This window comes from Bison bison, unplaced genomic scaffold (genome assembly GCF_000754665.1).
Source record: "Bison bison bison isolate TAMUID 2011002044 unplaced genomic scaffold, Bison_UMD1.0 scf7180017864040, whole genome shotgun sequence".
In the NCBI taxonomy this organism is placed as follows: Eukaryota; Metazoa; Chordata; class Mammalia; order Artiodactyla; family Bovidae; genus Bison; species Bison bison.
This window is the reverse complement of record NW_011494612.1, coordinates 3,932,181-3,956,348: the sequence shown is the minus strand read 5'-3', so window position 1 is coordinate 3,956,348 and position 24,168 is coordinate 3,932,181. Positions and strand designations below refer to the sequence as shown.

Genomic DNA, 24,168 nt, shown 5'->3' with positions numbered 1-24,168 from the left:
CCCCCAGAGCTCTGGCTTTTGGGAAACCCTGGTTGGGCGGGACGAGGAGGGGATTGTGGCTGTATTCAGTTGGCCATATCTTACCCTATCTACTGCCTCTGGGATGTGTTCAGTTGCTTCAGTTGTGTCCTACTGTTTGTGATCCCACGGACTGTAGCCTGCCAGGCTCCTCTGTCCATGGGATTTTCCCAGCAAGAATACTGGAGTGGGTTGCCATTCCCTTCTCCAAGGGATCTTCCTGACCCAGGGATCAAACCCTTATCTCCTGTGACTTCTGCACTTGCAGGTGGGCTCTTCACCGCTAAGCCACCAGGGAAGCCCACCTCTTGGGCAGTGAGTGCTTCGCATTAATTCTCACGGTCATATTACTCTCTTGATTGTTATGCTTGTACATGCTAAATAGGGGACAAACTGCTGTCAATGGCATAACATGGAACAACAGAGATGCATTCTTTGGTTACCTAAAATAAATAAATAAATGAAAGCATCAAAAATATTTAAATCATCTTTTTCTAACTTAGAAGTGTAGATGAATTTTTTTGAGAGAGGTCAGCTGTGTTAAATCTCATACAAGTGTTTCAGTTTAATGGGACAATTGTCTGTGTTCATAGGGAAAAACAAAGTCCTTGAAACAATGGGAAAGTTTTGAGCATGCTTTAGGCTATCTTGTTCTTTAACTTTCAAATTATATTGTTATTGGAAATAACATGTACCAAGTGAAAGTCTTTTTATTTGAAGAAGGTGAAACTTGTGTATGTTTTGCTGTTTTTGGTTACTGTAAATCATTTACTAGCAGTGCCCTTGGTCTTCTCTAGTCTCTCCATTATATGAAATCAGCAAGAATAGCCAACAAGTTCTTGGGAACAGAGGTACATGGTATAGTTACTTTGTGTGTGCTAAGTCGATTCAGTTGTGTCTGACTCTTTGGGATCCTGTGGACTGTAGCCCACCAGGCTCTGCTATCCATGGGATTCTCCAGGCAAGAATATTGGAGTGGGTTGCTGTGCCCTTCTCCAGAGGATCTTCCCAACCCAGGGATTGAACCCATGTCTGTTAGGTCTCTTGCATTGGCAGATGGGTTCTTTATCACTAGTAGCTGCTGCTGCTGCTGCTGCTAAGTCGCTTCAGTCGTGTCCGACTTTATGCAACCCCATAGACGGCAGCCCACCAGGCTTCCCCGTCCCTGGGATTCTCCAGGCAAGAACACTGGAGTGGATTGCCATTTTCTTCTCCAATGCATAAGTGAAAAGTGAAAGGGAAGTTGCTCAGCCGTGTCTGACTCTTAGCGACCCCATGGACTACAGCCTACCAGGCTCCTCCATCCATGGGATTCTCCAGGCAAGAGCACTGGAGTGGGGTGCCATTGCCTTCTCCGTTATCACTAGCACCACCTGGAAAGTTGCCATACTATCTTCAGAATCACATGAGAGAAAAGAACTAGTTGGTTTTCCATCATTCTTCAGCTTACTGAACCTACCCTGTAAGGACAGTGTTAGATACTATGAATAAAAGAATTGATGATGTGCAAAAATGGAAATGATGAAACAATTATTTTTCCTTTAGGTTCCATATATTTCTGTGGAGTTAGTTTTGCTTCTGGCCTCTGAAAGTTCTCACTTATTTATCTCAAATGTTTACTGAGTGCTAAGATAGGATTTGGAGAAGGCAATGGCACCCCACTCCAGTACTCTTGCCTGGAAAATCCCATGGACGGAGGAGCCTGGTAGGCTGTAGTCCATGGGGTCGCTGAGAGTTGGACATGACTGAGTGACTTCACTTTCATTTTTCACTTTCATGCATTGGAGAAGGAAATGGCAATCCACTCCAGTGTTCTTGCCTGGAGAATCCCAGGGACCAGGGAGCCTGGTAAGCTGCCATCTATAGGGTTGCACAGAGTCGGACAAGACTGAAGTGACGCAGCAGCAGCAGCAGCAAGATAGGATTCTGAAACAATTGGATCAGTAAACTATTTTCCTTATTCCTCTCATCCCTCCTGCACACAGATTATATTGTAATCAAGATAACAATCTATTTAATAAAGTTTCTTCCAGTTCTAATTGATTTGATGCGATCATTTGAGCCACTGTACTGACTTGAAGCAAGATGTCTATATTTTTTAGCCATCAGTTCAGTTCAGTCACTCAGTTGTGTCCGACTCTTTGCAACCCCATAAATCCAGCACGCCAGGCCTCCCTGTCCATCACCAACTCCCGGAGTTCACTCAGACTCACGTCCATCGAGTCAGTGATGCCATCCAGCCATCTCATCCTCTGTCATCCCCTTCTCCTCCTGCCCCCAATCCCTCCCAGCATCAGAGTCTTTTCCAATGAGTCAACTCTTCCCATGAGGTGGCCAAAGTACTGGAGTTTCAGCTTTAGCATCATTCCTTCCAAAGAAATCCCAGGGCTGATCTCCTTCAGAATGGACTGGTTGGATCTCCTTGCAGTCCAAGGGACTCTCAAGAGTCTTCTCCAGCACCACAGTTCAAAGGCATCAATTCTTCAGTGCTCAGCTTTCTTCACAGTCCAACTCTCACATCCATGCGTGACCACTGGAAAAACTATAGCCTTGACTAGATGGACCTTTGTTGGCAAAGTAATGTCTCTGCTTTTGAATATGCTATCTAGGTTGGTCATAATTTTTCATTCAGTAAATTCCATTGATGGTTTAAACCATTTGAGTTTGATTTTCTAATTGTGTGTGTGTGTGTGTGTATGTGAGTCAGGGTCCTAGTAGGACACAAATGGCACACTTAAACAAGACAATGGAAGGGAGTTTAATGAAGGACCATTTACACGGATGTGAATGGAGTTAAGGGAAACCATGAGAACTAACCATAGCAGAACAGCTTATCATCCCTGAGCCTGAAATGACAAGAGGAGGGGCTGATTTTCCAGAATCCAGAACTTGGGAAGGGCGGTAGCTGTTGTTCCTTGAATGGGATGCCTGGAAGGAGCTGTGGCTTTCATGAGGAAAGCAGTCTTGCAGAAAAGGAACTCAAGGATTAAATAAATACTATAACTTCTCTTTCTTCCTACTCCCAATGGAGAACGTTCATCATCCTATAACTCTATCATAATTTTAATGAAGTACTTTGGGATACTAGAGACAGTTCATAAACAAAAGAATGATCATTATGATCATCACAACACATCAATCTCGTTTGTTGAGAGTTTATTGTCGTGGGTACATTGAAATGTGCAAGAAATTTAGAATCCATAGTTGCTTCTTTCAAGAGGCTAATACCCAAAAGAGTGAGATAATATAAATGAAAAACAAAATTAAGGAGCTAAAATATACATACAAATCCAGGCTTTCAGGATGAGCCAATCAGTGTATACAGCTCATAGGTATTGGGCACAGGAGCCAAAGGAATCAGTGAGACTGAATGACTCCCAGTCACTCCAATTAGAAGAAACAAGTCTTCTTACTTTCTATCCTTTGATTTGATAATATTAGGTCTTGACTGCTACAAGCATTTTGCTACCAGGAGAAGAGGCCCTGGGACCACTTCTATAGAATCTAACAGTAGAGTTAAAGGAAGGCAGCTCAAAGAGAAACTGTATACTTGGTGACATCATTTGAACCACTGAATAAACCTTGCCTGAAGTCAGAATCCTAGACTTTCTAGTTACAAGATCCAACAAGCCCCTTCATGTAGCTTAAGCCAGTTTGAATTGGGTTTTCTGCCATTTGCATAGTGGAGTATCCAATTGCAACTCCAACTGCAACTGAAGTTTTGAAAATATCAGGGAACTGTTTTCCACTGTTATTTATTAAATAATGCTAATGCTTTTCATAAACACTTGTAATACCTGTTTTGAAAGTGAAAAAAAAAAAAAACTGCAACAAAGTTCTGTTATCAAGGCAAAACACAGCACTGCATGTGACGTAACTCCAACAAATACTGTGCTTCTTTCACAGAACTGGTTGAATTAGTCCCACAAATGTCAAAAAAACAAGTTGACAGTTCAGCACCTTATCTTCTTGGCCCATATGGAAAGCACTGAAATTTCTAGCTTCCACAGAACACTTTGGAGTGTTCAAGGAGCAGTTGAATGGCATTTTCTAGTCTGTGATTCAAGTGGCCCAGTCTACCTTAAGAGGAAAACATCCTTTTTAAAATGATATTGGCTATTCTCTATATAGGAATGCAACTGTAAAAGAAAAGTCCAGAAATTTGCTATTTCTCCTACCCTCCCAAAAATCACAGAATGGCATCATCTGAGATTGCTGAATAACTTTTAGACAACAAAAACCCCAAGAATGTTGAGAGAAGACTAACAGAAAATGGGTTCTGAAGGTGATATAGACTGAATACTTGTGTTCTTCCAAAATTCATATTGAATCATAACCCTAAGTGTGATGGTATGAGGAAGTAGGTAGGGCCTTTGGGAGGTGATGAAGTCATGAAGGTCAAGCCCTTAAGAATGGCATTAATGCCCTTCTAAGAAGGGACATAAGAATTTGCTCCAACTTTCTGAGTTCTGCCATTTGAGGATACAGTAAGCCATCAGTCTGCAACCTGGAAGAAGACCCTCACTAGTACTTCAGATTGCTGGCACCCTGATCTAAGTTTTTCCAGTTTCCAGAACTATGAGAAATGTATTTCTGTTGTTTACAAATCACCCAGTCTATACTATTTTATTATAGTGGCCTGAACTAAGACAAAAGTAAACTTGTTTATAGTAACAAGGTATTTGAGATTCTTGTTTTTGTTTTATTTGATGAGAGTAATTTCTTAGCAAAATGAAAAAAAATACTGATTGAATTCAGTTAAACAATCAGCTAGGCTTCAACAGTATGTGAACCGAGAACTTCCAGATGCACAAGCTGGATTTAGAAAGGGCAGAGGAACCAAAGATCAAATTGCCAACATCTGTTGGATCATAGAAAAAGCAAGAGAATTCCAGAAAAACATCTACTTCTGCTTTATTGACTATGCTAAAGCCTTTGACTGTGTAGATCACAACAAACTGTGGAGAATTCTTAGAGGTGGGAATATCAGGTAGCCTTACCCGCCTTCTGTGAAACCTGTATGCAGGTCAAGAAGCAACGGTTAGAATCAGACATGAAACAATGGACTGGTTCAAATTGGGAAGGAGTATGCCAAGGCAATGGCACCCCACTCCAGTACTCTTGCCTGGAAAATCCCATGGACTGAGGAGCCTGGTAGGCTGCATGCAGTCCATGGGGTCGCTTAGAGTCAGACACGACTGAGCGACTACACTTTCACTTTTCACTTTCATGCATTGGAAAAGGAAATGGCAACCCACTCCAGTGTTCTTGCCTGGAGAATCCCAGGGATGGTGGAGCCTGGTGAGCTGCCATCTACTCGGTCGCACAGAGTCGGACACGACTGAAGCAACTTAGCAGCAGCAGCAGTAGCAGCAGCAGAGTACCTCATGAGAAATTCGAGGCTGGATGAAGCACAAGCTGGAATCAAGATTGCCGGGAGAAATATCAATAACCTCAGATATGCAGATGACACCACCCTTGTGGCAGAAAGTGAAGAGTGGCCTCTGCTCACTGGAACTAAAGAAAGCCCTCTCACAGCAATGAAGATCAGCTCAGTCAGATAAATAAAAGAATAAAGTAGCACTCTAAAAAAAAGGTCATTTATGACCATCGTTTAGATCCTTTAGTTTTTAGGTGTGCAAAACGGTGATACTTAAATTCTATCACTGCTTTTTAATGGGTGTAATACATCCAGAGAGGAGCCGTTGCATAGTACTCCATTGTATGGATATGTATTGCACCTGTCTAAACAGAATGTTTTGTAAGTCAGAAGATTCTATTTAGCAAACACATTTTTATTGTGATTGGTTTTCAAACACGAGAGAGAATTTTGTTGCTGTTTTTGCTGTTCTTTGTTTTATTCTCACAAAAGGTACAGAGCATACTCAAGACTAAAGTTGCATTTGCAGAAAAGTTAAAAACTACTTCTACATGATAATATGAGTAAAATTTTCACCCTTCAAAATAATTTTTATCACTAACGTGGGTCTTTTCTTAAAAGGTACCCTAGAGTCATGAATCCGGAAAGAAACAATCTTAGTATGGACAAGCAATTTCAGTCTCCTTTTCTTCCAAAGAAGAGTGTTGAGAGCTGGGGAGAGCCTCTTTTACATGTTTCTTTTTTTATGCATGGTTCTAAAATTAAGCACAGTGCTTTTTTTGGTGATAGTACATTCCAGGATGGCATATCAGAACATTTTCATTAGATCAACACTGAGACACATCTGTTCAAGTGAATCATTTACCAACTCAACTGACTCATGTAGCAGGGATAATAAATTCAAAAACTATCATATGGATTGAATCACATGATCCCTATCTCTTTGCCACTTAAAGTATTAATTAAGCTTTCATTTTTATCCCTTACCATAACACCTGTTAACTCACATTTGGTATTTGCTGAAACTTCTACATGCTGGGAATTATAGTAGGTGAGAGGTCATGTGACAAAATAGTTCTTAAAAATTTGAAATTTGCAAGAATTATTTCTTTCTCTGAGTCTCTCTCTCCACTCAAAGGGACCAACAGTCCCTTTTTGGTCCACGTGCATATTTGACAGTATAGTATAATTTTATGTCAAAAACCCTGTTGTCTTCATGTTAAAAATGAAAGAAAGCAAAGATCAACTAAATTAGCATGACTTGTGGGGATATGAATTCAAAAGCCTACCTTCTAAATCAAAAAGTGGACGTGGGAAGCCTGCTATATGTTTATCAGTGCAACTTAAATTTGTTTGTTTTAGGAAAATATTGCTATGAGACAAATGATTCCATTGATGGCTGGAAACACATACTTATCACCCCACAGTTTCTGTGGGTCAGGAATCCAGGCTTAGCTGGGGGCCTCTGGCTCGGGGTCACCCACGAGACTGCCATCAAGCTGTGGGCAGGAGCTGGATAGTCATCTCAAGGCTTGACATGGGAAAGAGCCACCTTAAAGTTCCCTCATGGGGCTGTTTTGCATGCCTCAGAAGATCCATTTCCAAGTTCAGTCACATTGGCTTCTCCACAGACAGCCTGGAGACATAGAGAAGATCGTTGCCTCCAGAGTGAGCAATCCAGAGAGCAAGAGAGTACCTGAGACAGCGGCCACAGACTGACACGCCTTCACATCTTCCATGTTCTACCCCTTAGAAAGGAGTCCTATGTGCAGGCCAAAGGGGAGGGGATCACACAAGGTGTGAACACCAGGAAACAGGGCTCAGGGGTGGCCACCTTAGAGGCTGCCTGCTTCAGTTTGTTTATTTTAAATATAACTTCTAAAAACAGAAACTACGTTCTCATAGTTAAAATTTTTAAATACACCAGAGGGTATGTAGTAAGAAGTCTCCCTCACCTCCCTGCCACTCAGTCCCCTCCTTGAGCAAACACCTATCAGTTTCCTGTGGCTCTTCTCACAGACTTTCTGTTAAATGTGAAGTTGAAAGAGGGGGGCTCCATGGGTATGTACAGAAGCTGCTGTCATCGCCTCCCCTCCATCTTGCCAATTCAGTCCTGCTTTGCGGAGATAACTCTCCCCCACCTCCTGGGTGCAATGTGAGGTGGTTACGATGCCTTTTCCTCTCCCTATTAGATAATAAGCAGTCCTCCAGATATTTTTAGTCATAACATGGTTTCGTATCAGAAGGAAATGTTGAACAGCAGTTGAACTGACTGAACTTTAAAGTTAAAGCTTCTGCCCTGTCCTCTCTCTGGCCTCCTTCAGGCTGGATGCCTGCAGTGAGGAAAGGTGGGAGTCTGTAGAGGTGTAGGTTCCTCTACACCCGCTCTTCTGGCTTCTTCTGGCTCCATTGGGTTGCCTTTGTCTCTCTCTGGGTTAGGGGATGGGAAACCAGTAAAGGAGCTCTTTTTTTTTTTTTTTTCAGAGTCAGTTCTTCTGGCTGTTGCACAGATTTCCTCCTGGAAACACTCAACTGTAGCTTTCTTGATGTTTCTAAAGTCTCTCCTTCGTTTTGAAAGCAGCCTCCTGTCAGGGAGTCTCACTGGAGAGTGTTGCTGCAGAACATGTTAACTATCCAGCAGAATGTTTACACGTGTCTAGATTCTGACGCTTGCTGTGAGGTAACTTGATAGATTTTAGTATTTCCTTTAATTTTTAAATTTTGGTTGTTAGATTTTGTTGATTGAACACAAAGATGATGACCAGAAGCTTCGCTCTAAATAATAGGACTGAATTGTTGACTAATAGCTGGTAATTGAGTAGTGGTTTAGAGTTTGAGCACTTTTATATCTACGTTTCTGTCTTCTTTGTTCTTTGCCACACATTTTTTAGTGGGTTAAATCTCAGCTGGAAAACTCCAACTTGTATGTCAAGTACAGTTGTACGTCAAGTATAAGCCTCTCTTCCATAGTTTTGGTGGTCACCAAAAATGATTTCATCATAGTCAGGCTTCCTTCGTAGCTCAGACGGTAAAGAATCTGCCTGCAGTGCAGGAGACCTGGGTTCGATCCCTGGGTTGGGAAGATCCCCTGGAGAAGGAAATGGCAACCCACTCCAGTATCCCTGCTTGGAAAATCCCGTGGACAGAGGAGCTTGGTGGGCTGTAGTCCATGGGGTTGCAAAGAGTCAGGCATGACTGAGCGACTAACACACACCAGCTACTTTGTGCTGAGGGCTTCCCAGGTGGGTGGTGCTAGTGGTAAAGAACCCACCTGCCAATGCAAGAGACATGAGATGGGGGTTCAATCGTTGGGTCGGGAAGATTCCCTGGAGGAGGGCATGGCAACTCACTCCAGTATTCCTGCCTGGAGAATCCCCATGGACCAAGGAGCATGGTAGACTACAGTCCATAAGGTCACAAAGAGTTGAACATGACTTAACATGCACACGTGCACGCACTTTGAAGCTGAGGTCACTCCTTGAAGCCTGAGAAAGGACCCCTCTGGGACAGCTCAGGTGGACAGGCTTTCTCTCTCTCTCAGTCTCCATCTGGTCCTGGGAAACTCTTACACACCTTTCAGAATATCCTAGAGATTTTTGAGAAACAATTAAGACTGTTCTTGCTCCAGGAGGGTTTTAATTTCTCATATTATCTCACTCAGTTCCTTTAGGAACGATCATATCCTGGGAACAAGGAATGTCCAATGTATCACTCCAGGAGTTAAAATCCAAAAGAGGGTTTGTATCTGTTGGTTGATTGAATGCTTGTTTTGTGTGGGTAGGAAGTGAAAGACTTTTCTTGTAGAACATACTTTCCACATGTTGAGATACCTTTGAAGACAAAATATAGTAATTAAATCTATGAATCCATTCAATAACTCAGCATATTCTTCAAAGACACAGGTGGCAGGCAGGCTGAGGTAATTTCAGGCATAGGGCATCTACACAATGCGGAGGACACAATTCTAGGATGTGGCGGGCTTTTTCTTCCAGAATTATAGTGTTTGAGATATAAAACTGGGTATAGAGATGGTAGGAACTTACCAATTCCTGTTCTTGGTCCTGCTGCGGTTCATCAGCACACATGATTATTTCACTCAGCATTCCCCCAGCTTTCCCTTTTCCAGGGGTTCCACAAGAGTTCCCACAGACACCAGACTCCACCATCACCAGCACCCAGCCCATCCTTCTCTGGCTGGGGCTGAAACTGTTTAGAACCTCAGCACACAGCTGGCCTTCAGTGGGCTTTGTTTTGAGACATTAAATAAGGTGGCTCTGGGACTTAGTACGTGCTCAGTTGCTCAGTTGTGTCTGACTCTTTTGAGACCCCATGGACAGAAGCCAGCCAGACTCTTCTGTCCATGGGATTCTTTAGGCAAGAATATAGGAGTGGGCTGCCATTTCCTTCTCCAGGGGATCTTCCTGAGCCAGGGATCAAACCCAAGTCTCCTGCATTTGCAGGCAGATATTTTATCCCTGAGTCACCAGGGAAGCCCTTGGGTCTTGGTGCCTGGTACTAACCAGTGTGCTTGTGCACAAACCTGACCCTGAGGGGGACCCAGGAGATTTCTATATTGTTCACATTCACATTGCTGTAACTCAAACACCAAGCTCCCTCCATTTTAATAATATCTGAGTTCTCAAATTCCAGTGTTTTCTTCTCCTACCCCTCTCCTTGTGTGCTCAGTCCAGGTCGATCTCCTAGGTTTCTGTTCTGAAGTGTGGGTTTCCTCCTTCTTAGCAGTTCTTGCTGAAATGGAATTTTGCCCTTGATGGGCATCATTTTTTGGAAATTGAGATGCACTCCTGCTTGCTCACCTTCTGGAACTTTCAGATGTTGCTCAGAACCTTTCACTTTTCCTGTTTCAGTTGGACCCCTGGGCAATCCCAATCCCAAGGACTCTGTAACTGCTCTATTTGGTTGAACATCTGGCATCAGTGGGATCTCCCCCCTCCCTTTCCCCTTTCCCCACAGCTTCTGTGGTAGCCCTGCCTTGTTACACTGGCAGATGGAGCCTGGGATGTAACAGCTCAGTTGGCCTGCATGGAGGCATTTACATATATCAGGAGCAGAAGAAATGACTACAGCCTCATGAAAATGATATAGAGGGGTAATGTTAACAGCAAGTGAGGAGAAGATTAAGAATGACTTGGGGTTGGCCACGCTATAAAGACAAAAATACAAAAAACACCCAAAAACAAAAACAAAACAAAAACCCAACCAAAGTGATAAATCAAAGCAAAGAAAATCTGATTTGAGGAAAAAGAACTGTCCAATATTTTTGTAAGTATTCCAAGAGATATAGTGTCCTCACTAAAGAAAAATTACTTAAAAGTGAATATCATATTGTACCAATGTTAATTTCTTAGCTTTGACAAATGTGCCATGTTATGTAAGATGTTAACACTGGGAAAAACTAGGTGAACTCTCTGCACTCTATTTGCAACTTTTCTGTATCTACAGTTATTCCAGAATAAGAAGTTGAAAAAAACACCACCAATGGAAACCTTAAAGTATTTCCATTAGAAATAAAGAACTTCTTTACCCTAAAAAGTTTAGATAAATAAAAATGGTTTTTGAAGGACATTTTAGAAACTCAGTACCTGGTCTGAATATGTATTGTAAATAGGTAGAGTACCATATAAATTCTGAAACAATTAGTTGAGGCTTCTTGGTTTTGATTTAGGAAACTCGTTCTTTCAACAAATAATTATTGACCTATTATGGGTTTTGCACATTCTGAGATTATTCAGTCAACAAAACAGATAAAGATCTCTGCTCTAATTGAGCTTACATTCTAGTGGGGTCAGAGAGAAAGAAAAAATAAATATAAAGGTTATAAATGAGTAAACTATATTGTGTGATTGAAGGTGATAAGTGCTATGGGGGAAAAGAGAAGAGCAGAAAAAGGGATGGCAGGAGGATGTATGGGGCTGGGCTGTGTGCAATTTTAAGTAGCATGAACCACACAAACCTCTTTGAGATGGGAGAGTGGAGCAAAGATGAAGGGAGCAAAGCATGAGGCTGTCTGGGGGGTGGGGGAAGCACCACAGCCAGAGAGAGATGTGCTAAGGTGGAGCCTGCCTAGATGTTCAAACAGCATCCAGAGGTGAATGGCAAAAGCAGTAACTGATGGAGAGAGATGTCAAGATGACGTCAGGAAGGCAAGGGTGGTGACGGGTGGGGAGGAGTGCAAATAATATATGACTTTGAAAGAGATGGGAAGCTACTGCAGAAGTGACATGATCTGTCATGTATTAGAAGAATCATTCTTTACTGTTGTGTGAATAGGCTCTGGGTGGGCAGGGGCAGAACAGGAAGAAGAGTTGGAAGGCTAATGCAGTGATCCAGTGAGAGACAGTGGTGCCTTAGGCCAGAATGAAGCAGTGGAGGCAGTGATGAGAAGGGGTGCTATGGCTTATTTCAGCTCTTGTGACCAACTGTTAAACTTTTAAGAAGTTTTCCAGCTAATTGTTAAAAATACCATTATTACACATTTATTGGCTGGTCTGGGTCTTTGTGGCTGCTCTCTAGGTTCGGTGCACAGGCTTCTCATTGCGATGGTTTATCTTACTGTGGAGCATGGGCTCTAGGCCCACAGGTTCAATAGTTGCAGCATAAGGGCTCAGAAGTTGTGGTTCCTGGGCTGCAGAGCACAAGCTCAATAGTTGTGGCCTAGTTGCTTCAGAGCATGTAGGATCTTCCAGGATCAGGGATTGAACCCATGTGTCCTGCATTGGCAGGTGAATTCTTTACCACTGAGCCACCGGGGAAACCCTAAAAATGCCATTATTAAAAACTAAATTATATAAAGTTACAATTAGTTATATTATATAGAAAGCTAAAGTATTAATATTAAATAGGCTTCCCAGGTGGCTTAGTGGTAAAGAATCCGCCTGCAGTGCAGGAGATGTGGGTTCAATCTCTAGGTTGGGAAGATTCCCTGGAGAAGGAAATGGCAACCTACTGCAGTAATATTGCCTGCGAACTCTCACGGATAGAGGATCCTGGCAGACTACATTATAGTCCATGGGGTCGCACCCAAAGACTCAGACATGATTTAGCAACTAAAGAACAACAAAATATTAAATGCTCCAAACTTATAACTTAATTATTTTGTCTACTTATTTTACTATAATTGTTTATTATCATCACTGCTTTTGAGGTTGTTTACACCTGTGCTATCCACATGGTGAAGGGAGTCTAAAATAGGGTGCTGTTGTGCATCTCTTCCAAATCTTGTATTCAGTTGCATTTGGAATTGTCAGTCATGGAGGCAGTATTTTACACTACAGAAATTGACAAACACTGAATCAGGTTTCCTTTTTAAAGAGAGTAGGTCATTAAACACTGCCCAACACACCCTTGCTTGGTGCCTTCCCAACTGAACTTAGGGTTGTGTACAATGCCCCATCCGATGCTTTCAGGTTCCCTTATTCTGTTATGTCCACACCCATAGAGGGCAAAAGTTTAGAAAAGAGGTTAGACAGGTATCGTTAATATTACAACCAAAGAAAGGAACATATTTCTCTTAGGCTTCATAACATGAATGCATGTTTAGTTATGAAAAATCACCCCACCTGTGATTGAATCTTCAGTGCTGGTCCCAACTTTAATCCCATAGCACTTCGAAGATGCTCCTCTGTGAGTAATGGCAAAGTTTCTCCATCAATTGCATGATCTTTAAATACCTTATTAAACGTAAAAGATGTCAACTTTGAATGTTTTTTTAAAAAAAATCTTGTTTTACATATAGATTTTCAGCTTTGGAGGAAACATTAGGACTGCTTGAGGATGACACAAAAATTGTAACATTTCTTATTTTCAGTTACTCTCTTTTCTGTGTTCCAATGGCGTGTTGTTTGTGTTGTTTAACAACCCTTGGAGTACATTGCAATTCTCTCTATGAAAGTGAAAAGTATGAATGTGCTAGTGACTCAGTTGTGTCTGACTCTTTGTGACCCCATGGACTGTAGCCCACCAGGCTCCTCTGTCCATGGGATTTCCCAGGCAAGAATATGGGAGTGGGTTGTCATTTCCTTCTCCAGGGGATCTTCCTGACCCAGGGATTGAACCCAGATCTCCTGCATTGCATGCAGATTCTTTACTGTCTAAACCAGCCAATTCTCTCAATATAGAACTCAATTTCAACATGGAATAGTTCTTATTTGAGGGCAGGCCCAAGTTTTACTCACTGATGTATCTGTAATGCAGTGCCTGGTACAAAACATGTGCAATTGTCCTTGCTTGGACAAATCAGTGAATGAACAAATAGTCTGAGTGAAGGGATATGGGTAAAAACCATTTCAGGCAAATTTCAAACTCTCACATTTACAGACACAGTGCCTCTGTGCCCTGCCTTAGATGAGCAGTGAAGGGAGGAGAGGAAAATGCAAGTGAGAGCTGTTGATAACACCAGCAATTTCTGGGAGGGGAACCAACTTTAGTGAGGAAACAAGAGCGGGACTTGATCCTAAACACATTTGAGAAACACCTAGAAATAATTGTGCCACTCCTAGGGGTGGGGAAGGAAGCACTCACATCCTGTGGGTAAGAGATAATGAGTCAGTAAAGTTTGGGGTCTTCGAGTTTATGTGGCTTCTTGGTACCCACGAGGGAACATTTGGGATTATAAAGTATGAAATGCATGTAATATTATTTATTACAAGAGTGGTTATTATAAACTGCGTATGACTGTGAATCACTTACTGATTAAAAATAGCGAGTTCAAACAGATTCAGTCCATCAAAAGTCAGCAATGTAACATTCGTTATACAAGGGATTTCATGTTTCCGGCTATCAGAATTTTGTAACTCCATTGTACCAGTGGTTGATGTGGCACTTGATAAGTGGCACAGATAAATTTAAAAAGTGACTTACCTACAGTTAATGACTAGTAATAAAATAATAAGGTTATACTCCTTGAGTAGGAAAAAATAGAACAAATATTTTTAGCAGGTATGCAAAAGATAAGTTACTTGAAGAATACAACTTGCCTCATAAGTAACTTGAGATTTTGCTTTCTCTAGAAGCCTCAGATATAATGATGAAATTAGAATATATTGAGTACTTAGAAGGTGTCAGGCACTCATTAATACAATAGTCCTTTGAGAAAGTATTATACTATTATCCCCATTTACAGATGAAAAGACTGAGACACCAAGGAAAGAGGCAACTTGTCCTAGGTCACGTGTCCAGAGAGTGGAAAAGCTGGGGTTTGAACTTGTACTTTCATAAGCTATACTCTTAACTACTACTCTGTGACTTTTCCATTGGTCCCATGAAAAGAACAAAGGGAGAAAGAAAGAGGAAAGAAAAGAAAAGAAGAATTTAAAAATTAACAGCATTACACTGAAGGAAAATGTCACAAAATAAGATCTGAAAACAATTATCTCTAACATCAATTAATTACAATGTAGTTAAATCATAATGTCCTTTTCTTGCTTTCTTTTCCTTTAATATATAAACCGAAGATAATGATGTCAGATTTAGTTGGTACATTGTTGCTTGGAATTGTGTTATTAAAATCACTTGAAAAAGTAAATTATATACTTGAAAATGTAACATTGACATAAACCTCAAAAACTTGCCAACCCACCATTTTTATCTCTGATTTTCCCATTTTTATCACTGATAAGTGATACTGGTTTTACTTTCCAACTATCCTAGCAGTTCATTATAATTTAAAAAATAGTATTTATCTATCAGATTGAATTATATGTGTAGGCATTTTAACATATTGCCCTAGCACAAAAATGGAATTTTAAAATAGTTAATTTCCTACTTTTCAAATGTATTTCCTTCTTGTCCTTTTTAGACTAAAGTACATATTTCTATTATTATGACGAGTAGCCTAAAACTTGTGATACAGAAGTTCATGCCTCCAAAATGTTTGCTACATGGATGAATAGGACATATAGTAGATATCTCTCATTCTTCTTGGATGTTTGACCTTTGAACCTCCTAATTTTGGGAGAATCCCCGCATCTCAGGAGTCTTGAGGAGACTGAAACTAAAGCCAGACACTGGCTTTCCCAGCTTTCCCTGAAGCTGGGGTGTGGGCACATGACTCAAGCTCCATCAATCAGAGGCTTCTGTTTCAGGAGAGCCAACGACATAAAAAGGAAGAGATTATTAGGAATGCTCTTTGGGTTCAAAACCAAGTTAGAACTCATTATGAAGGAAGTATATTTCAAAATGTCTTATTTAAAAAAAGAAGTCAATTGACTTTAAAAAAATATTTAAACGTTACGTCACCTGAGCATAGTCTGAACAACCCGGAAGGCCGCTAATGAAGTTGTACACATCGTTCACGGTCCATTTCTGAATGTCTTCATTCAAAGATAGATTTTCCTTGGTTGTAAGCAAGACGTGTGTCCCTTTCAAATGGAAAGGAAATTATTTTGTGGGCAAGGGTGAAGCTAAGAGTACAGTTGTATATATAGTTACATTAATTGCCGCATATTCTATTACCACAGAGCAGCTCCTTGATGTAGATCTATATGTAACCCCCTTAAAAGCTACGGAGTTACTGAGAGATGATTTCTAAAAAAGCTTAGCTGTCTCCTTTCTTTTCTTCCTCTAGAGGATCTTTAATGACTGCCTTATCATAAATAAAAACAAAGTTCCAGCTTCTCTCAGATTTCAATAGAAATACCCTATAGATTTCATTCTCCAGATTAACACCATGTTCTATGATGTTACATAATTTATGATGCTCTCTAAGCCATACAAGAATTAGCTCTATCTTCATCAAAATGGCAAATTAATACTTTGTCAGGGAAACAAGCTGGTGTGGTGGCTAGATTACACATACCCCAATCCCTGTGTTTTAAAATATTTTTATCTAAAGAAATTCCAGTTTTATATTTTTTTAATCTAAAAAATTTCTAGAAAACTATTCAATGTGTTTGGCAGGGGATAGTGTGTTAATACTTATAGGTTAAACTGTATCATAACAATAATGAACACTGAAAGAGATTCTGTTTGTCTGTTTTTTCTATTACTACACTTAAATACAGGGGAGATTGAATCATACTTCTAAGAAAGAAGCCCCTCTATTTTGTGCTGAAGAGACTAAATTAGATTAAAATTTTAATTAAACATTCTGGTAGGTTTTCCCATCCTTCCCCATATTTATACCTTTCTAGACTTCACTGAAAATTCTCTATATAATAATATATAAAAAGAGGTACATTTCACTGTTATGGCTGATTGGAACTAATGTAATAAGTTTTTCAAGAGGGGGTAATTCTAAGTAGGATGGATAAAAAGAAACACAATGGTCACAGATCACTGTGTAATAATCTCACGGACCTGACAACCTGGGTTCCTGAGGATTGGCCTCTGGACACCTACCTGGCTGAGATGATCGTCGAGCTGGGGGGTATACCCCATTCTTTTCTCCACAGGCTGCCAAACCATGCTCAGAGGGCTTCTCCTTCCCGTTGTCCCAAGCCTTTTCTTCCAGGGGAGTTCCCTGAGCTCCCCAGGGCTTTCTGTGGCTGGGCTCCAGCTCTCCACAGGTGTCAGCAAGAGCTGTAGTTGGCTTTCCACTGGTTTCACCCAACGTGTGATTGTCCAGAGCCTCCATTTCTGGGTCTTTTGTATACTCGTTCTCTTCATAGAGAACTGCATGGGCTTGGCCTAGGGGCTTCTCTTCTACTTGACTTTTAGAACTCTCAGTGTCACTGTCTAGAACTTTCTGACTCCCGGTACCTCTCCTGAGACGACGACATTTTTGCCCCCAGTTCTCTGTAAAGCGTGGACCAGTCGCCACTATCATGGGGTTTCCCTGAAGGTTTCTCAGGGTGCTTCTGTGAAGGTGCAGGTCACTGGCTGGGAGCGTGCCCCTGCCATGGTAGGTGGCTGGGCCCACAGGGATACTGGAGCCATAAATGAATGGGATCCCTAGGCCTGGTAGTCCTTTAGAATTAACTTTTTCTATTCTCCTTTGCTGGTAAATGGCATGCATTTCCATTTCCATCCTAAAAACAAAACAAAATATTTTATAAACCCAAGAAAACCATTAGAAAAATACTTTTAATGGCCCTCTGCCTTCCCTAATGTAGTACCTCTGGTTTTCCTGTAAGTCTTTAGGCCATTTTTCTGAAGTTTGTTGGGCATAAACACAAATCTCCCTGAAAGCCATTGGAGGGAGAGTTTAGAGTAAGATCAGAGGATGAAAGGTTTGGCTAAGTCTCACAGTGGAAGTCCAAGGCCGGTCTTTAGAACATTATCTCTACTGGATAAGGCAGTTTTAGCAGGGATGGGGAGAACACAACACAGAGTAGTTTCTTGCCAGAGATTAATCCTCAAAGAAACTAAAGTCCTGGGAAGAAGGTTTTAAATGTTGCAGTACAATTTTAGTGAGACTCAAGAAATGCAGTGGGTCTCAACTGCTAAAATTAATGACATGGTAAGGATAGGGGAAAGGAGGAGGAGTGGAGGGTTTGTTGGCAATTTTGCTTACTTTACTTTGCTTATTGGTCATCACCTGAACCCCTTAGTGCCCACTGATGAGAAAGTTGACTCTGATGTCTTTTCTCACCCACAGCCATATGCTGGTCATTATTACTGTCTTCTCCTGATGGCTTAAGGCTGCTTTTAGGCTAATGAGGGGCTGTCTGGGCTCTGATGGCAAGTTTGAAGTGGGATTGGCAAGCTTGACTCCTATCTTCAGGCAGAATTGAAGTAATTTAAGACAGCATTGCCAATATGAATTTCAAAAGAATCATAGGTAGGCATTTAATTATGAGACATCGACTGATTATTATGATCTATAAACTTAGCTTCACTGTGTAATCTCTAACCTTGCTTTTATCTTTAACCAACCTGTGTACATGTTTGTATATGTCTCTTTTTGTAGTATTCCTGAAATACTTTTTGAAAGTAATCAGAATGTGTGTGTATATGTATATAATCAGTGAATATACATACACAAACCCCCGGAGAAGGAAATGGCAACCCACACCGGTATTCTTGCCTAGAAAATCCCACAGACAGAGGAGCTTGGCAGGATGTAGCCCATGGGGTCACAAAGAGTCAGACACAACTGAGCGACTAAACAACAATGACATATACACAAATGTAACAACATATACAAAAACAACAGTATACAAATATAATAAATGAATGAATATATATAAAAGTATATAAATAACATATATATGTATTTATATTAAATGAATACACAGACAAGTGAGTGAATAGAAAATAATTAAAACAAGATTGTTACATTACCTGGCAGTATGCTGCCTTTGAATCATTTCATTTCTTCTAGCCATTGCCTTTACGGATTCAGGTGGCAAAATGCCCCAACCTTAAACAAGAAAACCACCGTCCCACCCCATGAACAAATTAAAAATATCCACTTGAAGATAATAAAAAGAAAATATAATGATTTAAAACAGTATCTGCAAAAAACTACCAACTGAGCACAATGTTGGAAATGATGTCAATTCATGACTGTCAGCATCTTAGAGTCACTTTGGTGATGGCATGATAACACTAAATAATTTTGGGGGGAGCGGCTGTACTGTATGGCTTGCAGGATCTTATTTCCCTGATACTGAACCAGGGGTTCTGCAATGAAAGCACCGTGTCCTAACCACTGGACTGCCAGGAAATCCCCCAGATAATTTTTTTAATTTAAGTATGGGTCTCATAACTGGCAATGTTTTCCAACCATACTTCAAAAGGAAAAAGATGAAATTAACTATGGATCTCTTGACTACTTGCTTTCGAAGTAAAAATTGATGACTGTTTTGTGGTTTTTTTGGGGGGTGCAAGAAGAATTAGTTGACTTAAAAAAAAAAAAGTAACTAAATGCTTCCTGATGTACTGAAATCCCTGGAAGTAAATACAGTGATTTAAGGGGATAAAATACGAAATTCTTCATGTTGACTTTTTGGTACAGCTGAGGCAAATACTTTTTACAAAACAATTTCAGTGGAGTTGAACAGCAATTACGTTCTTTGTGTCAACCTTTCAAAATGTCTTGAAATAATGACAGCACCATCAGAATTCAAGGCTCTACTCTTGCCCGGTAACTTCATGCTTATACTGATTTTTTCTTTTTTCTTTCTCTGGATTCCTAACACATTTAGAGTCTATGCTGGTGCTTCTCAAATAATCCATGGTGAAGGATTATTTTTTTCTTTTAAAATTTCCAACCCATCATGGACTCTTTAAAAATACATATATGATGTTTTAGAAAATTGAAATGAAAACAAGAATGAACACAAGCACAATTTGAAACGATCAGATTAATAGACATAAAATTACCCTGTCAAATGGCTGTAAAAGTTTCTAAACCTTTCTGTCTATGCATTTATTGTTCAAACACTTCTCAGACCAGCATAGGTCTACAGACCACACTCTAACAATAACAGACACACAAATGACACGGATATACATAGTTTTGTTCAATGATAGTTTTTCATGTATAAATCTGTTCTTCCCAACAAGAGGGCTAGTATCATGAAGGCTAGAACAGATTTTATATTTGCCTTGCACCAAGCTAGCAGAGCTCTTTAAACTCCTGTTAATAAGAACCTATCTTGAAGTACACCATACTCTATCTATTTTTATGAGATTCTTTCTCAGTTGTAAAATTCAGAGGCTAGATGACATAACTTCTAAAACTTCTTCTGACTCTAAAACTCTATGTTTTTGTAGTTCAGTGGTTTCAAGATATGCTCCTTGAGATAGCAGGCAAGCATTAAATTGCCAACCCATGGGCTAATCCCCAAGGATGCAGAGAACGTCATGTAAAAAGACCAGTGCAGAGGGCACAGGTCTCATCACCTAGATTTTAGCATCCTGTAAAATCTGGACTCATCAAATCTATTTCAAGTTTCTTTTTCTTTCTTAAATAGTTGACATCAAATTTAGTGTAGTCCAGTTGTAATAACACACTCTTTACCTAACATCCCAATTTTTGAAATTGATTCCTGTCTCAATTTCTCTTTTGCTAACTTAACTTAGTAGCTCATTTTCTATAGGACTGAGGCCCTACCTTGCTCTTGCTTGTTCTCTGACACATCAGCCTTGGGGTGGGAGACTGACCTCTGTACCTGGGACAGGTTGTCAGCCTGCCTGTTCGTATCCAACTATTAGCAGTTTCTGGATTTTTAACCACTAAAAAACTCTCTCTGGGTCAGCAATGCAACTATTTCACAGGTCTGCTTATCTGTTACCTATAACTTTGGGCTATGTACTTCCTGGGCTTTTGCTGCCAGAGGGGGCTACCATCCAAGTTCAGCTGTTGGGGCTGTCACACTCAGTGGGTGTGTCCAGTTGCAGACCTGGCCCTTGCTCAGACTCATCAAAGTGGATCCATGCACTGTGGTATGTAATATGCTCAAATCCAGGCAGGCCTGCGTCTTCAATGGCCCTGGCACCAATCATATTTCTTTTTGTCTCAGGCTTTTTACTCACATTACTCCTATCAAGAGTTGTTGGAATTGGAGAACCGGGGCAAACAGAAACTCATTGAATACAGTTTTGAGAAGATAAGATGCATCAGTTTCATCTTCAAACTTGTGAGGAAATTCTCACCTCTTATTCTCTCTGGAGCCCCACATTCATGTTCTTGTTGACACTATGCTGAAATCGCTCCTATTTAGATAATTAATGACCTCCGCAAAGCCACATCTAATCATATATTCTTGGTCCTCATCTTACTTGATCTCTGAGCTGCATGCTTGACACAATTGCTTACTCTTTCCTTAAAAGCACTTTCTTCTCTTGGCTTCCAGGCCTCTATCCTTCCTGGGTTTTCTCCCACCCCACTGGTTGCTCCTTCTATATCTCTCTTCATCTTCTAGATCCTGTTGGTGTGTCCTAGGGGTCATCCTTTTAACTTCTAACTCATCCTTTTTAACTCACTTTATAAATGATCTCATCGAGTCTCATATATACTGATGATTTCCAAAATTACATTTCCAGGTTATCTCCAGATGTCCTCTCTAGACTGCAGCTGCCTTCTGGACATCTCCTATTGATTGTCAGTCAGGCATTGCAAATGCCTGTGCTATCTCTCCCACCCCAAAACTCTTCCTTTCACAGTCTTCCTCAACTCAGTGAATAGCAACTCCCCCTCTCCCATTTCTCAGCCAAAATTTTTGATGTCTTCCTTAACACTTCTCCTCTTCTCACATCTCATATCTAAACTCTGAGCAAATCCTGTTGTTTCTCCCTCCAAAGTATTTACAGAATCAAACCATTTCTTACTATTCCTACTGTAACCACCCAGGGCCAAGCCATCATCATCTTTTGACTATTCTAATAGCCCATCAACTCCCATCAGTTTAACTCCAGAACTTGAATCCTATCAAGTCTGTCCCTAACACAGCAGCCAGATTGATCCTGGTAAAATGTAAGTCAGACCATGTCATTCCTTTGCTCAGATTCCTCAAGAGCTTTCCCTGTTCTCCCAAGTAGAAAGCAAGTTCTTACTGGCCTATCAGACCAAGTATAAACTGCCCCAGGGCCTTTTACTCTCAGATCTCATCTCCTTATGACTTCATCAGTTCCTTGTAAGGTAAGACAGATATTAATTGCAGATTTTCATGTTATTCATCAGTAAATTGATGGTTTGAGGAGTTAAGCAACTTACACAGTGGTGGAGCCAAGATTTAAACCTAGGTAGTAATTGTAGAAACTATAAGCATTATCACCATATAGTTTCACCTCCAAAATTTAGCAATAAATTTCATGGCAAGCTTAATGCAGCAATTCAGTTCACAGTGGTTCCAGAGATGAGAGACATCAGTTTCTCATACCTGAATAGACACGATTGGACAGCAAGTTTGGCATGTTTGCATTTGCTAGAGCTGAAGATCCAAACTGGGAAGGAATACAAAACTGTCTTGGGTCAGCTGGTGCTACAGTAGGAGGCAATAAATCTCTAAGGAAAAAGATACAAAATAGGTAAAATGAAAATGGATTTGTACAAAATTTCCATTGCATAGGCAGTGAGATTTTTTTTTTAATTGCCATATGGGATTCTATCATTTCTTCCCCAAATGAAGTATGAAAGTCCTGCAATCTCTATTAGCTTAAGAAGAAATATAATAGGAAAAATGGGGAGGCAGGACTCTAGTAGGGAAGGGCTGACTCACCTGACAAAATAACAGAGAAAGCAGGAAAGTTTTAGGGATGTTAGGGAAAAAATGATCGAATCAAATCAATGCCAATCTTTGATTTTTCATGACTATATACTGTTCTTGACCATAACAGTCTTTCCTCATTTGATGAACACACTCTGGCTTGAGTTTTGCCATCTGGAATCAGTCACTATCTGGATGGACGATTTACCAAACTTCAGTGGTGTCTAGAAATCCAACTCTATTGTTCATGCTCTGTGAACAAGTATAATAATGAATTTTACTTCCTCCCCAGATTCCAGAATATATATTCAAAAGAAAAGAAGATAGGAAGGTGCCAGAATGTATAACCAAAATACTGATAATTTCACTTTTATTGCAAAGAAAGATTTCTTCCATCACAGGAAACCTAGGATATCACACTGTTAGGGACTGAATTGTGTCCCCTTCCAAAATCCACATGTTAGAAGTCCTAATCACCCCATGTGACTCTGTTTTGGAGATAGGACCTTTAAGGAGGTAATTAGAATTAAATGAAGTCATAAGGGTGGGGCCCTTACCCAGTAGGACTGGTATCCTTATAAGAAAGAGAAGAGACACCAGAAGTGCTTGCCATACAGAAAAAAAGGCATGTGGGAACACAGTGAAAAGGCAGCCTAGTCTGCAAGCTGAGGAGGGAAGCTTTGGGAGAAACCAAACCTGCCGGCACCTTGATCTAGGACTTTTAGCCTCTAGAACTGTGAGACATAAAATTAAGCCACCCAGTCTGTGATATTTTGTTATGGCAGCCCTAGCGCACTATCCATCCACATTTGTACCTATGCAATGCCTTTCACATGGCAGGTGATCATTAGCTATTTACTGAGAGATGGTGTCAAAGAGGCTTCAGAGGGTAAGTGATGGGAACTTTGTTGAAGATGTGGCCCCCAGACTTTCTACACCACAGTTCCTTGAGATAACATTAGACTATAAGACAACACTGAGGTTAAAGCGTTTGAAAACTTAGTAACGTCCATTTTCTCCTTAGACCAGAATATCACATTGGAGAGGAATACCTATCCACACTTGGAGGTTCAAATGGTGAGGGAATCACTGGAATTCTCTGCTGCCCTGATGCTGGCAGTAAAGGGTTCATGGCCATCATTGGATTTATCATCAATATCTCTCGCCACTGATGGAGTTCTAAAAATATAAATAGAAGATAGATATGTTCACATAGACCTCCATTTTTTGGCAGACTGAATTCTTGAAATGATGAACACCTTTTGTATTTTCCCAATACTTGGGAAGACTAGCTACACCAAGCTTTCAGTTACACAAAAACCCCTCGATTGTAAGCACCCAGATACAATTGTTGAACTCTGTGTGGCCTTGGAATTTGTTGGAGAGTCCACAAATACCACACTACACGACGACCAGTAATAAAATTAAACCAGTTTTGCAAGATTCCAGAAATACCATTTTCTTTTATTACAACTCATTTTGATTTCTATACTTCTTGAGGCACAAATGCATGTATGTTCCCATATGTTAAATTTGAAAAGATTAAAACAGAAGAGAGGAGGAAAATCTTCCTAAAGGCCCCAAAATACATCTAATTAAAGTGAATAGAGGCTGATTTCATGAGACTGTGTCTGACTAAAACAAGTTATATCCAAA

The 24,168-nt window shown here is 40.5% G+C and overlaps 1 protein-coding gene across 1 annotated transcript; it reads right to left on the bottom strand.

The window, feature by feature from the left end:
• Nucleotides 1-9,051: 9,051 nt before the first annotated feature.
• SAMD7 (sterile alpha motif domain containing 7) lies at nt 9,052-23,650 on the bottom strand. Its single transcript, XM_010835220.1, has 7 exons — nt 23,565-23,650; nt 22,186-22,310; nt 18,641-18,719; nt 16,757-17,385; nt 15,656-15,777; nt 12,979-13,089; nt 9,052-9,228 (listed from the first exon to the last, which is right to left on the bottom strand). Exons 1-7 carry the CDS (start codon nt 23,648-23,650, stop codon nt 9,052-9,054), a joined length of 1,329 nt encoding a protein of 442 aa, XP_010833522.1.
• Between the last annotated feature and the right edge of the window lie 518 nt (nt 23,651-24,168).